The 14,157-nt window shown below is 33.2% G+C and overlaps 1 protein-coding gene across 1 annotated transcript; it reads right to left on the bottom strand.

The window, feature by feature from the left end:
• Nucleotides 1-234: 234 nt before the first annotated feature.
• LOC107571494 (pre-mRNA-splicing factor RBM22-like) lies at nt 235-11,758 on the bottom strand. Its single transcript, XM_016257810.1, has 10 exons — nt 11,688-11,758; nt 8,103-8,156; nt 7,924-7,953; nt 7,397-7,529; nt 6,096-6,196; nt 5,807-5,979; nt 4,695-4,895; nt 2,775-3,025; nt 1,177-1,308; nt 235-450 (listed from the first exon to the last, which is right to left on the bottom strand). The coding sequence occupies exons 1-10, from the start codon at nt 11,739-11,741 to the stop codon at nt 311-313; spliced, it is 1,269 nt and encodes a 422-aa protein (XP_016113296.1). The 5' UTR covers nt 11,742-11,758; the 3' UTR covers nt 235-310.
• Nucleotides 11,759-14,157: the final 2,399 nt, after the last annotated feature.

The following is a 14,157-nucleotide window of genomic DNA, read 5'->3' as shown; positions in this document are numbered from 1 at the left end:
CAACAAAAAGCCCACAGATTTAGCATGATGATGTTTTAAACAAGGCAGCTTATGATAACGAGGAGGCAACAAGGGCCTATTTGTTGGTAAGCTGTGTCTGTATATAAGATGTGACTGAGGCATACCACTTACAATGTATAATGTGGCACTGCACTTACAATAGTAACCCCAATCACATGACCATACCGTAGTGTACCAGTCAATTACTCTGTATGACGTCACAGATCAGACTCCACCCTCTGATGACTTCACCTTCATAGATCAATAACCCACAGCAGTGAGAGAATCTCTAGTTCACATGACGAGTCAATCATTCGCTGTGGCGGATGGCAGCATGCGCACCCATGCGCTGAGGATCCTGGGAAGGATAATGGATGTGGCCTGGAGGTCTCAAAGCCATTGGAGGAGGTGGAGGAGGGCCCATGGGGTGGAACATGGGAGCTCCAAAACCTGAAACCACAAGCAGACAGTATATATATATATATATATATACAGTGGGGCAAAAAAGTATTTAGTCAGCCTAAATACTTTTTTCCCCCACTGTATATATTACTTAAGAGCTTCTAATTATTTATTTTTTTATTTCAAATTTTAGTTTAGGTTTTAGTTATTTGTCATTTAGTTATTAGGATTAGTGCTTTTGTCATTTGTATTAGTTCTTTTTTAGCTTTAGTTTGCTTTTATTTTAGTATTTAATATAGTGTAATAAACAGATTTTTTTTATTTCAGTTTTATTTTAGTTTTAATAATTTTATTATGTGCTGTTGACCTTTTTATTAGTTTTTTAATATGTCTATTTAGCCTCAGTTCTTTTAATATTAATATATGTAATATTAATACATTTAAAATTAATAATATATTTAAAATGAATATTATACATTTATTTAATTTTTTAGATTGAGATTTAGTAATTATATGTGCTTTTTTCATACTTATTTTAACATTTCTATTTAGCTTTATTTTTATTTCAGTTTTAATAACTGAATAAATGGAAATATATTTTTATTTTAGTTTTAGTCATTTTATTATGTGCTTTTGTCATTTTTATTAAGTTTTTTTATATTTCTATTTAGCTGTAATTCATTTTTATTTCAGTTTTAGTCATTTTATTTGATGTGAAAACCACCAGCTGAAACACTAGAGACATGCAGGGGTGAGTTGAGCTGAAGGGTGCACCTGGTGGCAGTGGGTTTGAGAGTCCGGGTGGAGGTGGCAGACTGATGTTCATGAGCGCAGGAGAGCTGCTGGGGTCCAGGTTAAAGTAGTTAGCAGGTGCTTCCTCCTCCAGAGCAGGGGGTGGCGGTAGAGCTGTAATATACACATAATATAATCAGGTAACACTTGCTATGAAGCCCGTATTTATAATACATTACAAGGGTATTCTTAAGGCATTAAAATTATTGCATAATGTATTATAAAAAACCGTATAATATGTTGTGTCATCTCATGATAAATCATAACAACAGTTTTAATGCATTATAATATTTACTTATTTGTGGTTATAGCTTTTAAGAGTATGATAATTTATAATACACAGTGAACACAATTCATCCACTTAACTTACAATGGATTATATTTCCCATAGTTATAATGTATTATGAGTCTCATATGTTGCTATCGTTAACTTGTTACTTTACTTAAAGCAGACAAAGACTGATCAGATGAATGTGTAATATGGCACATTTGCTTTTAACCATATTTAATATAATATCAGTAAGATAGTTAGATGCCATGCAGATCTTAAATGTGACCCTGGACCACAAAACCAGTCTTAAGTCGCTGGGGTATATTTGTATCAGTAGCCAAAAATACATTGTATGGGTCAAAATTATAGATTTTTCTTTTATGCCAAAAATCATTAGGATATTAAGTAAAGATCATGTTCCATGAAGATATTTTGTAAGTTTCCTACCGTAATTATATATCAAAACTTAACTTTTGATTAGTAATATGCATTGCTAAGAACTTCATTTTCTCAATATTTTGATTTTTTTGCACCCTCAGATTCCAGATTTTCAAATATTGTCCTATCCTTACAAATCAGACATCAATGTTTAAAGCTTATTTATTCAGCTTTCAGATTATGTATAAATCTCAATTTTGAAAAATTGACCCTTATGACTGGTTTAAGACATAAATAATGTCAAGATATGAGACTTATAATCCACTATAAATTAAGTGGATTTAAAATGGTGTTCATTGCGTGTTATAAATAATCATACTTATAAAATGTATAACCACAAATAAGTAAGTTTTTGTTATGATTATTTATTAGACGAGACAACATTTTATAAAAAAATGTATAATGCATTATGCATTCATTATAATGCCTTAAAAATACACTTATAATGTGTTATAAATACAGGCTTCATAAAAAGTGTTACCTATAATCACATAGCCTTGTCTTTCAAAACCTTGTTGCAGTGATTTTACCATGCTTAAGGGGTGGTGTCAGTCACAATGCAAAGTAACAGCAATATGACAAAAGTGCATCTAATTATAATAATATTCTCAATAAATAACTTTTTTGCAAGCTAATATTGTTCATTATCATAATTGAGTGATTCATATGAAAATAATGTCTGGTTCATAAAATAAAATAATTCTAATAATTTTTGGGCATGCAATACAACCCAGGCATTGTTTTGTTTGTTTAATTAAAATAATTAAACAAAACTGAACCAAACTGAAAAATAAAATAAAATAAAAAACACAAGACATATTTAATACAGTAATCCAGTAATGCCAGTAATCCACACACACACACAGCATACTTGTAGGGAGACCAGGTACTGGTTCTAGTCCGGTGCCCATCTCATCGAACCCGTCCTTGACATCCGTCCCTTTAGCGGCCTGTGATCGGCCCCACTTCACCGCCAGCCTGCGGCCGTTAATGATGAGCTTATTGAAGGTCTTCTCTGCTGCGAGCTCTGCTCCCTGTCGCGTGGCGAACTGAATGAACGCACACTGCTGCCGCTGAACCAACGTGATTGTACGGATCTCACCGTACTGGTAGAAATGATTTCTGCGAGAGAAGACGAAGAAAAGACAGGTGTTTTGAATTGATACAAATCAAATACAAGTTTGGAACAGAATAATAGTGCACCAATGACTTCACTTGGCCTCATTACATTGTATTTTATATCAGTGAGTAGTGTCCATTATCTTGGCCAATTTTTTGTTGTTGTTGCATTTTTATTTCTATTTGTGTAAAAAGTAACTTTTCATTTCCCAATAAAACTAATCTAGAAATAATTGTTATAACTTGCCGTAATGCATCTGGTTCATTCAGCATAGTGCACTGCATTGTGGGATTGAGTTTTTCATGCAGTGTGCTCTGGTTGTATTCTACACACTTTGGCACATGTAATTCTATGAATAAAAAAATGTGCATAATGAGCACAGTATACATAGTGCATACTGCAGAATAGTAAGGAAGTATGATAGTATGCCATAAACATACCCTTTGCTTCGGGGTTATTATACTTAACTAAAACTAAATCCATAAAAAATCTTTCGTTACTTGAAATAAATGTTAACTGAAATAAAATATAATATAAACAAACTTATTTCAGTCATCCAAAAATATATATATATATATATATATATATATATATATATATATATATATATATATATATATATATATATATATAAATTCTGTGTTTTTCTGTCAATATGGGGTGCTGTGTGTACATTAATGAGGAAAAAAAATTAACTTAAATGATTTTAGCAAATGGCTGCAATATAACAAAGAGTGAAAAATTTAAGGGGGTCTGAATACTTTCTGTACCCACTGTATATAATATGCACAACATGGCTTTGGCCTTAAGTCTCATATATATATTTAATTCCCATGTATGTATATATATGATATGGCTCTGACTTTAAGTCCCACTCTCCTTGGTTGGATTTAAGTATTAATTTATTTAAATTTTGTCAGTTGTTTTCATAATGGTAACATTATTTTATTTTTTTTATTATTTATTTTTCCCCCATTGTAAATTGTTTGTTAAATAAGTTTGTTTATTGTTCATGTTTAGTGAACTATGTTTCATGTTTCAATAAAATTAACATGATGCAGTAAAATAACTAAAATAAAATTAATAAAATTCAATAAAAATTAAAAAAACATTATAAAAAAATTATATAGACACATTGAACAAAATTACTAAAAGTTGAACTAAAATTTAAATAAAAACCAAAAATATAGAAAATAAAAACTTTACATTAACAAAAACTAACTTTAATAAAATTAACTTTAAATGTATATATATTTATTTTTTTCACCCCCAGCTATCTGCCAAGGCAACGTTTTCATTAAGTTGAATTTGCTGTACTTAAATAACTACAACTAAAATAACATAACTAAAAATGAATAAAAACTCAAATAAAAAATATACTAAAAATGACAAAAATACAACAAAAAAATACTATACTTATTTATGAAAATACTAAAACTTTCAAATTAAAATTAAACAGAAAATATAAAAATAAAAGCTAATTCAAAATGTTAATATCTATAATAGTACATTAATGTTACTAAAATAACACTATTATACATGAGGAGTTTTTGAATACAACAATATTATTGCCATTTTAAATCTTAAAGTGTGTTTTCAGTATGTTACAGTACTGATAATACGCTTTAAGATTTAAAATGGCAATACTATTGTTCCTGAATCTCTGCTTACCTGAGCTCAGAGTCAGTGAGGTTTTCTCCCAGTCCCCCAATGTATAATGTGGTGATGGACTTGTCCTCGGGCGGGTCCAGTCGAGGCATGCTGGATGATCTCTTCAGAAGTTTATCTGCCACCGGGTCGTTGATGCCATAATAACGATCTTTAATGTTCTGATCGGCCAGAGGATCATCAGGGTCTGTGGGTTTCTCATGCCTGATGGGACATAAATGATTTTAGTGACTTTGGACAGTATTTTTGGACAGTAACACAACACTGCTACTGCCACTGTGAGGACAGTCATCTGCATTACAGCAGAGTCCCACCATGATTAAGAACATGAATTCCTGCTTGAATTCAGTTATATTTCACTTTAGCTAAATGAGAAATGAATTTAATTATAGAAATGAATTTAACTTGTTTGTTAATGTCTAATTAATGTCATGAGCTTTTCGAAAAGATTAAATAAAATAAAAATATAATATGCTATAATAACACTAGGGCTGTCAAAAATAACGCATGAACTTATGTGATTTATATTTTTATATAATGTATAATGTTTAACATTCATTCGGAAAAAAATAATAAAATGAAATAATAAAATAATAAAATTAAACAAAAATATTTTATATATTTAATATAAAATATACTTAATATGCCCAAAATCACCCACTTATGATAATACTGCATGCCAAAAAAATTTTTTTTATATATATATATATACAGTATATATATTATTTTTTCATCTTTTTAATTAGAAAAATATAAAACCTGAGTAAGCCTAAAGAAGGTCGATTGAACAAAAAGTTGCTTATTAAAATATTTTTGTATTGAATGCATAATACATTATAATGGGTTTATGTGAAGACTGTTTTAAGTTTACTTAAATTAAAAGTTATAATATTTTTTTATATTCTATAACAGTTTAGACCTATTAAAAACAATGGCCCAAATTTAACGCCTATATTTACTCATTTCATGCCCATAAATTGATTTAAATATCAGTATACATATTGGAATCTGAGATACTTGCCTTCTTTCATAGCACTTAGAAAAAAAAATGTACTGACATTATAAGTGAATGATTTAACCCTCTTAAAATACTCAAACTGAAAAGTCAAATTAACCTGTAGGGACACTCCTCTCCTCTCTTACACTCTCCCTTCACCCAGAAGGAGCAGATATGGGGTCTGTTGCGTTTGTAGTATGGCGTGGTTCGCGCCAGCTTCAGCAGCATGTCACTGGGGTTCTGTGCTTTACCCAGCATCCCTACCGGTCTGGTACTGTCTGAGTTTTGGATCTGACAAAGACAACAAACTAAAGTACATTGTTTACATAAAGCACATGCTACAATTTTACATTTTTCTTTTTTCAGGCATTGGATTTCTTAGATGTAATATTTGTATTAAATGTCACCTTTCTCTCCATGTTCTGAGTGTAATATTCCTTGTTCACGTCAGACCTCAGCAAATCATCTTTGATGGACATGCCCGTGTCTCTGACCTGGATTGGAAGACCTGTAAACACAAACATTACTTAAGGCCGTTATTCCCAAACTGTTCTATCAGTCAAACTACTTTAATGTGAAATATTTACTTATAAGATTTTAACTTAATATTTTGATAATTTAACAACACATTTGCATGTGCAGGTAAACAACAAACATTTTTTTATTTAATTTCATTTATTAATAATCTTTTTTTATTTTGATTGTTTTTATTTTAAAATTATTTATTGTAATGTTTCTTTTTTATAATTTAATGAATTACACAGCCACAGATTTGCAAAAAAAGGTCTAATATAATATTTTTTTGAGTTCTTTTTGAAACTTTCCATTACATCGTTTTTTCACAAAATAAGAATGAAGATTTTTCTAATTATATAAAGTGTGACAGTGTGGCATTGCAAACATACCCTCTGATATGCAGGGTTATTACAGTTAACTAAAACTAAAACCATTAAAAAAAAATGTATTTCCGCTAGATTGTAATTCTTATTTTCATTTAGCTTAACTAAAACTGAAATAAAAAATAACTAAAACTACAGACATATTTAAAAAAAAAACTAAAAATGACAAAACACAACAAAATTACAAAAAATTACTTTAAAATGAAAATATAAAAATTTGAAATATTAATAAAAACGATTACAGTATCTCAATTATACTAAAATGATACTGCTGATTTGCAATAAATGGCGCGAGTTAGCCGGAGACTTACAGCGGCATTGAGTGTATACACAACACAACACACCACACAGAAAACTACATATTTTGCATGCTCAACAGAATATTAAAGCAAAAATTATTAAGCATACTTACAGGTTGTGATTCGGAGGAGCAAGCCGGTCCAAACAAACTGAACGTAGTACATGGGCGGGCAATATGCAAATGTGGTAACGTGTGCCATGTTAATGTCACAGAAATGGGATTCGAATTTTAAACGACTCGTTTAAGTGATTCAGAGTCGACTCTTTCTTTTGAGAGACAATAACTTTGTTTATGATTCACTCTCAGCTTTACAACTTTGCAGATCGTTTACATTCAAATACAGCTATGTTACACACTGCATGAAAGGTAATTTTCAAAAATCCATAATAGGGGCACTTTAAAGTCATACATGTGAAAATAGGCTGAGAATTGAAAAAAATAGTTGTAGTCTGGTAGAGACTAGAGAGGAAGAGATTTTCTGGTTTTGGTTCTGGTGTGTAACTCATACCGTACTCCAGGTCCAGCAAACATGTCTGACAGACGTTCTTCATCTTACTGCAGGTCTGACACACCTCAGTCTTCTTAAAGCGCATCCGTACTCCAGGACACCAGCGGAAAACAGTGAAGGGACGTGCACATATCTGAAAAACATTTAAAGGACTTTGATTTGATAACACACCTAGTTACAATTCTTAAGATACATGCCTACTGTAGGGCTGGGCGGTATGACGATATTATCGTATATCCACGATGTCTCGTAAGAATCGCGATGTCGATGTCAACAGTCAGGTAACAGATGATTATCGACATTACAGAGAAAAAAATGACAAATGACAAACCTAGCAAGTTGCAAAAAATATTTTACATAGCCCCACAGTCACCATACAGGTCTTTTTGCATGCAAGAATGAAATAATTAGGTAGACGATATTATCGGAAATCGCGATATTTTTAAAGGCGATTATCGATAAGATATTTATGACATATCGCCCAGCCCTAGCCTACTGTATAACCAAACATCAGATCGTCAGCTCACCTTGCATTCCTTGCCATACTTTTCCTTAGTCTGCAAAAACAAAATATAAACAAATAATTATAAAATGAAAAGCTTCACGTTTAAATTGATACTTTTAAATTACCCAAGAGTGACAAAAACAGCAACAACAAAAAAAGCTTTCACTCTTTGCAGGTAACTTAAAAACTGAAATCACTTACCATGCGAATGTATGGATTTTCCCCAAGACATGTTTGACAGAGAATAGGGAAGTCCTGGAGTGAAAAAAAGAAGAAAAAAACTTAAAAATCAGAACAACAAATGACCTTTGACAAAATAAAATATAATAAAATAAAATATGTGCTAGCAGCTACACAAAATAATAAATATATCATAGCTAGATATAATCCAGAGAACCTTTACATCATTGTTATTTTTGGCCATTTTGTCCAGCTGTAAAACTTGCTCTATGTTAAAGCATTATCTATTACAGAGATAACAGTACGACTTTCTTTAAATCAATTTGAATTGTGAAAAGTCCTATACAAACAAAATTTGGCAAAGGCTGTGTTGTATAAACATATGACAAGCAACCTATAAAGCGTTTTTATCACATGAGTTCAGGCTTTCAAATGTCCAGTGGTATAACCTGATGATATTCATTAATGAAAGTCAAAATAATTGTTAAAAAAAAACCTTTTATCATGGAAAATACTTTTGACTTTTTTTTTTGAAAATAATTATTAAGATGAGTACAGTCATGTACATTCAATGTGTATGCAAAACTAACTTTTTCTTAATTTCCTCATCACTAAATTACATCAAAATGTTGAAACTGATATACAAATCATTCAAAAACTGTATGAAATCAGCACAAATACAAATATTACATTTATAAGAACTTTATATCAGATAAGGGGAAGTCGTGGCCTAATGGTTAGAGAGTCGGACTCGTAACCCCAAAGGTTGTGGGTTCGAGTCTAGTACCGGCAGGGATTGTAGGTGGGGGGAGTGAATGTACAGCGCTCTCTCCCACCTTCAATACCACGACTGAGGTGCCCTTGAGCAAAGCACCGAACCCCCAACTGCTCCCCGGGCGCCACAGCATAAATGGCTGCCCACTGCTCCGAGTGTGTGTTCATGGTGTGTGTGTGTTAAATGCAGAGCACTAATTCCTAGTATAGGTAACCATACTAGGCCACATGTCACGTCACTTTTTTATTTTATTTTTAAGCTTTTATTGTGTCAAATGTTGACCCATTTCCAGCAATAAGTGCTTTGCTGTATCTTCACACTTGCGTTAAGATGCTGTATAAATTCCTGATCTCTCTAAACTGCTCCCTCAACAAGTTCTACCATGTCATTCACCTCATTAGAGGAGCTAAAGATAGTTTTAGCAATCACAGCAGCACTGATATCTGCTGAAGGAGAGAGAGAGCTGGCATTCTGGATCCTCTAGGACTTTATCGCTCAGAAAGGGACAGATTTTCTGATCACTGCTTAAACCAAGTAGGGGTAATTGCAGGCTGGAACAGTGGGCATGGCGAAAGATTAGGGCGAAACGAAAGGTAGGGTGTGGATAAAGGTCTTTCTAACTGGTTAGGGTTAGGGTTAGGGGTTAGTTTCTGTTGTAGCAATCACCTTTCGGCAAGCCCGTTACTCCAACCTGCAGCTACCCCTGTCTCGCTGAAACAGTTTCTAGTGTGCAGGACATTCAACGAAGCCAGTTCTCATAAAGGGTCATAACACGTGACAAAGCCATTGTCTGGATGTTTAAACAGAACAGCATGTGCTGACATTTGATCTAAAATCAGCTGTCTGTAAATAATGTCATGAAGACACTCTGATGTATTCAATGGAACAGCTGGATAAATGGAATATATAAAGCCTTCTTAGACATCCCAAACATGAAATACACAGAAACATGAAATGCACATTGGCTTTAATAACCAACGTTATCAATTAAATTAGCAGTTTGTTGAATCACAATGAGTGACATTCGTGGCGTGACCTTCTTTTTGACATTTTATAGATTTTTGATAAGCTTTTTGACAACGTTTTTGTTTGTTTGTTTGTTTCTCTTCTAAACTGATATATTTTTTTGCATTGCCAAGTGGTTACGTGAGAATAAAAATAAGTAAACAAGCTTTTATCATGATAATGCCAAAAAGCATCATAACACTCATTACTAATATTTGACACTTATGTAAAGATATTTGTAGATAAGAACTTTATATCAGATAAGGGGAAGTCGTGGCCTAATGGTTAGAGAGTCGGACTCGTAACCCCAAAGGTTGTGGGTTCGAGTCTAGTACCGGCAGGGATTGTAGGTGGGGGGAGGGAATGTACAGCGCTCTCTCCCACCTTCAATACCACGACTGAGGTGCCCTTGAGCAAAGCACCGAACCCCCAACTGCTCCCCGGGCGCCACAGCATAAATGGCTGCCCACTGCTCCGAGTGTGTGTTCACGGTGTGTGTGTGTTAAATGCAGAGCACTAATTCCTAGTATAGGTAACCATACTAGGCCACATGTCACGTCACTTTTTTATTTTATTTTATTTTATTTTTAAGCTTTTATTGTGTCAAATGTTGACCCATTTCCAGCAATAAGTGCTTTGCTGTATCTTCACACTTGCGTTAAGATGCTGTATAAATTCCTGATCTCTCTAAACTGCTCCCTCAACAAGTTCTACCATGTCATTCACCTCATTAGAGGAGCTAAAGATAGTTTTAGCAATCACAGCAGCACTGATATCTGCTGAAGGAGAGAGAGAGCTGGCATTCTGGATCCTCTAGGACTTTATCGCTCAGAAAGGGACAGATTTTCTGATCACTGCTTAAACCAAGTAGGGGTAATTGCAGGCTGGAACAGTGGGCATGGCGAAAGATTAGGGCGAAACGAAAGGTAGGGTGTGGATAAAGGTCTTTCTAACTGGTTAGGGTTAGGGTTAGGGGTTAGTTTCTGTTGTAGCAATCACCTTTCGGCAAGCCCGTTACTCCAACCTGCAGCTACCCCTGTCTCGCTGAAACAGTTTCTAGTGTGCAGGACATTCAACGAAGCCAGTTCTCATAAAGGGTCATAACACGTGACAAAGCCATTGTCTGGATGTTTAAACAGAACAGCATGTGCTGACATTTGATCTAAAATCAGCTGTCTGTAAATAATGTCATGAAGACACTCTGATGTATTCAATGGAACAGCTGGATAAATGGAATATATAAAGCCTTCTTAGACATCCCAAACATGAAATACACAGAAACATGAAATGCACATTGGCTTTAATAACCAACGTTATCAATTAAATTAGCAGTTTGTTGAATCACAATGAGTGACATTCGTGGCGTGACCTTCTTTTTGACATTTTATAGATTTTTGATAAGCTTTTTGACAACGTTTTTGTTTGTTTGTTTGTTTCTCTTCTAAACTGATATATTTTTTTGCATTGCCAAGTGGTTACGTGAGAATAAAAATAAGTAAACAAGCTTTTATCATGATAATGCCAAAAAGCATCATAACACTCATTACTAATATTTGACACTTATGTAAAGATATTTGTAGAAAAATATTTGAAACTGATATTAAGACCTTCATTAATCAAAATGCCTCTGTTAACTTCATTAATGGTTTATTTAATATTCTAATAAAACACAGCAGACAGCAATACAGCAGCAGAGTGCGCGAATTATTTCTCACTTTCCATAACTGTCAGATGAAAATGTGCTTATCTTTCAATAAGCGAAGACACTGACACATTTTTGAAGCAGTCTGCACTGTGTTATGAGTTTGATAATGACTAAAACATACCGAATCTTCCCAGTTCTGTCTGTTGTAGGTGTTTGAGCCCAGGGACGTCGCCATAATCCACGCACGCACGAAACGACGTCATGACGTTACGCATCCTCTTTACAAAGCTGTTCTTGGGACAAGATTGTATGTAATACTAAAACCAGTAAAGTACTATGAAACTGACCAAAATAAATAAATAAACAGATGTTTTATATCAGTGGTTTGTTAAAAAATAAATAACGTAATTTTGTATACAGCGTACTGGGTGGAATTTTTTTTTTAGTGTGTCTAAACTGTATCAACTTTTATTTTAGGGCACGTAAATATTTGAATTAATTATAATTCTTTTAAAATAATTCTATTTTTTGCTCACAGGCGTGCTGGTCTATACATTAACCCAATTTTGTATTTAAATGCAATAATAATACTAATAATTATAAAAAATAAAAAAAATAGAACAATTATGAAGAAGCACACTTAATCCAAGCTAAATGAGCACATGTATATTGTACTGCTTGGATAATAAACTGCATGTCTTTTCTCATTTTTAAAATATATAGAAATATAAAATATTTTTTTTATTGATTTGATTGACAGTTTTAATTGATTCTTTCCTATGCAGTTATAACAGAACGTGTAAATTGGAAATAAATGGTTTTTGTCCCATGACTATTTACATGAAACAAACCTACAATTTAATTTTCATAGCCCTGAAAGAAAAACCGCTTTAACCAACTCTTCATCATCCATAAATCATATTTCATTTTAATCATGTACATCTCTTACATTGAAAATTTACATGTATCATTACTGTCACGATTAATGTATTTGAGTACAAGTGAGTCATTTTACGAGTGCACTTTTGTTTGTCACACACATGACAGTTGATTTGGCTTACAGGTCATTTCACACACAAGATAAATCTTGAATAAAATAAACAATAAAAACAACCTGTGCATAATAAACACACAGTTACAATGAGCATGAAGCAGCAACCATCAATGAAATACAAGGACACGTGTGGAAAGCTCCTGTATTCTGCTATGCTGTTTCAGCATAATGATATGAGACACGTCACATCCATTATATTACACCTGAAAACCCCTGCCATTCAAAGCCTTCACATAAATAAGCAACACAATTAGTTGTTGTTTGTGCTAAGAATGCAAGCTGTCTTAAAGTCAACATTTAAGATGAGGAAAGCATCGTATAGACAGCATATGGCTTATATAGGTACATACTGTAATCACACAGGCTGTGTTTAAACTCAACGGACCTTATTCATGAAACACAAGCAAAACTAATTTGATTAAATCATTCATAAAAACAGATTTATGAACCATTTGCACGGACATTTTGTAAGGCGCTATTCTTTGTAAAGCTGCTTTAAAATAAGTTCTATACAAATATACAGAATTATATTTAAAATTGAACTGAACAAATCCGCTTTGCTGGTGTTTCTCGAATCAAGGACCAATAACAGTCATTTTCCTAAAATACAAAACCTTCCTTTTTTATTTAATTTACATCCTGTTAATAAAGAGTCCAGGAAAAGGCTTCAGAATATTAAAATATCTACTGGAAGACAAAATATTGAAATATTTCCCACTCTAAATCTAGTGTGGAGTGTGTGCTTCACCCTTCGAGTTGCTTGTGAGGTACGGTACAAAATTATTGTAAAAATGTATATATATATTTTTTTTTTTTTCATGTGTGCGTTTTCCTCTTTCATCAGCAACACGGAATATTAAAATATCTACTGGAAGACAAAATATTGAAATATTTCCCACTCTAAATCTAGTGTGGAGTGTGTGCTTCACCCTTCGTGTTGCTTGTGAGGTACGGTACAAAATTATTGTAAAAATGTATATATATTTTATTTTATTTTTTCATGTGTGCGCTTTCCTCTTTCATCAGCAACACTCAAATGCAGCTGATGTCCATTAATAAGGCACATTTTCCCCTGAGACTGTATATAATATTTCCCATACACAATGTGAGATCATTACAAGATACAGTCACCGCCGCTGAAGCAGTAGTTCAATTTAAAAATTATATATAAAGGCCACAAATTTTTGCTATATTAAAGGAATTGTTTGCTAAAAACTTACTCACCCTCAGGTCATAGAAGATGCAGATGAGTTTGTTTGTTCATAGGAACAGATTTGGAGAAATGTAGCATTACATCAGTTGCTCGCCAATGGATCCTCTGCAGTGAATGGGTGCCGTCAGAATGAGAGTCCAAACAGCTGATAAAAACATCACGATAATTCACACGACGTCTCTCCACAAACATATGAGTCTCACAAACATGCAGCTTTTCGCTTTTGTTAATTGATGGACTGGAGTCATGTGGATTACTTGTGATGTTTTTATCAGTTTTTATCATTCACTGCAGAGGATCCATTGGTGAGCAAGTGATGTAATGCTACATTTCTCCAAATCTGTTCCCATGAACAAACTCATCTACAACTTGGGAGTGAGGATG

Source organism: Sinocyclocheilus grahami, unplaced genomic scaffold (assembly GCF_001515645.1).
Source record: "Sinocyclocheilus grahami isolate Dianchi unplaced genomic scaffold, SAMN03320097.WGS_v1.1 scaffold1601.1, whole genome shotgun sequence".
Classification (NCBI taxonomy): domain Eukaryota; kingdom Metazoa; phylum Chordata; class Actinopteri; order Cypriniformes; family Cyprinidae; genus Sinocyclocheilus; species Sinocyclocheilus grahami.
Note: the sequence above shows the minus strand (reverse complement) of the source record. Positions and strands in the feature narration are given on the sequence as shown.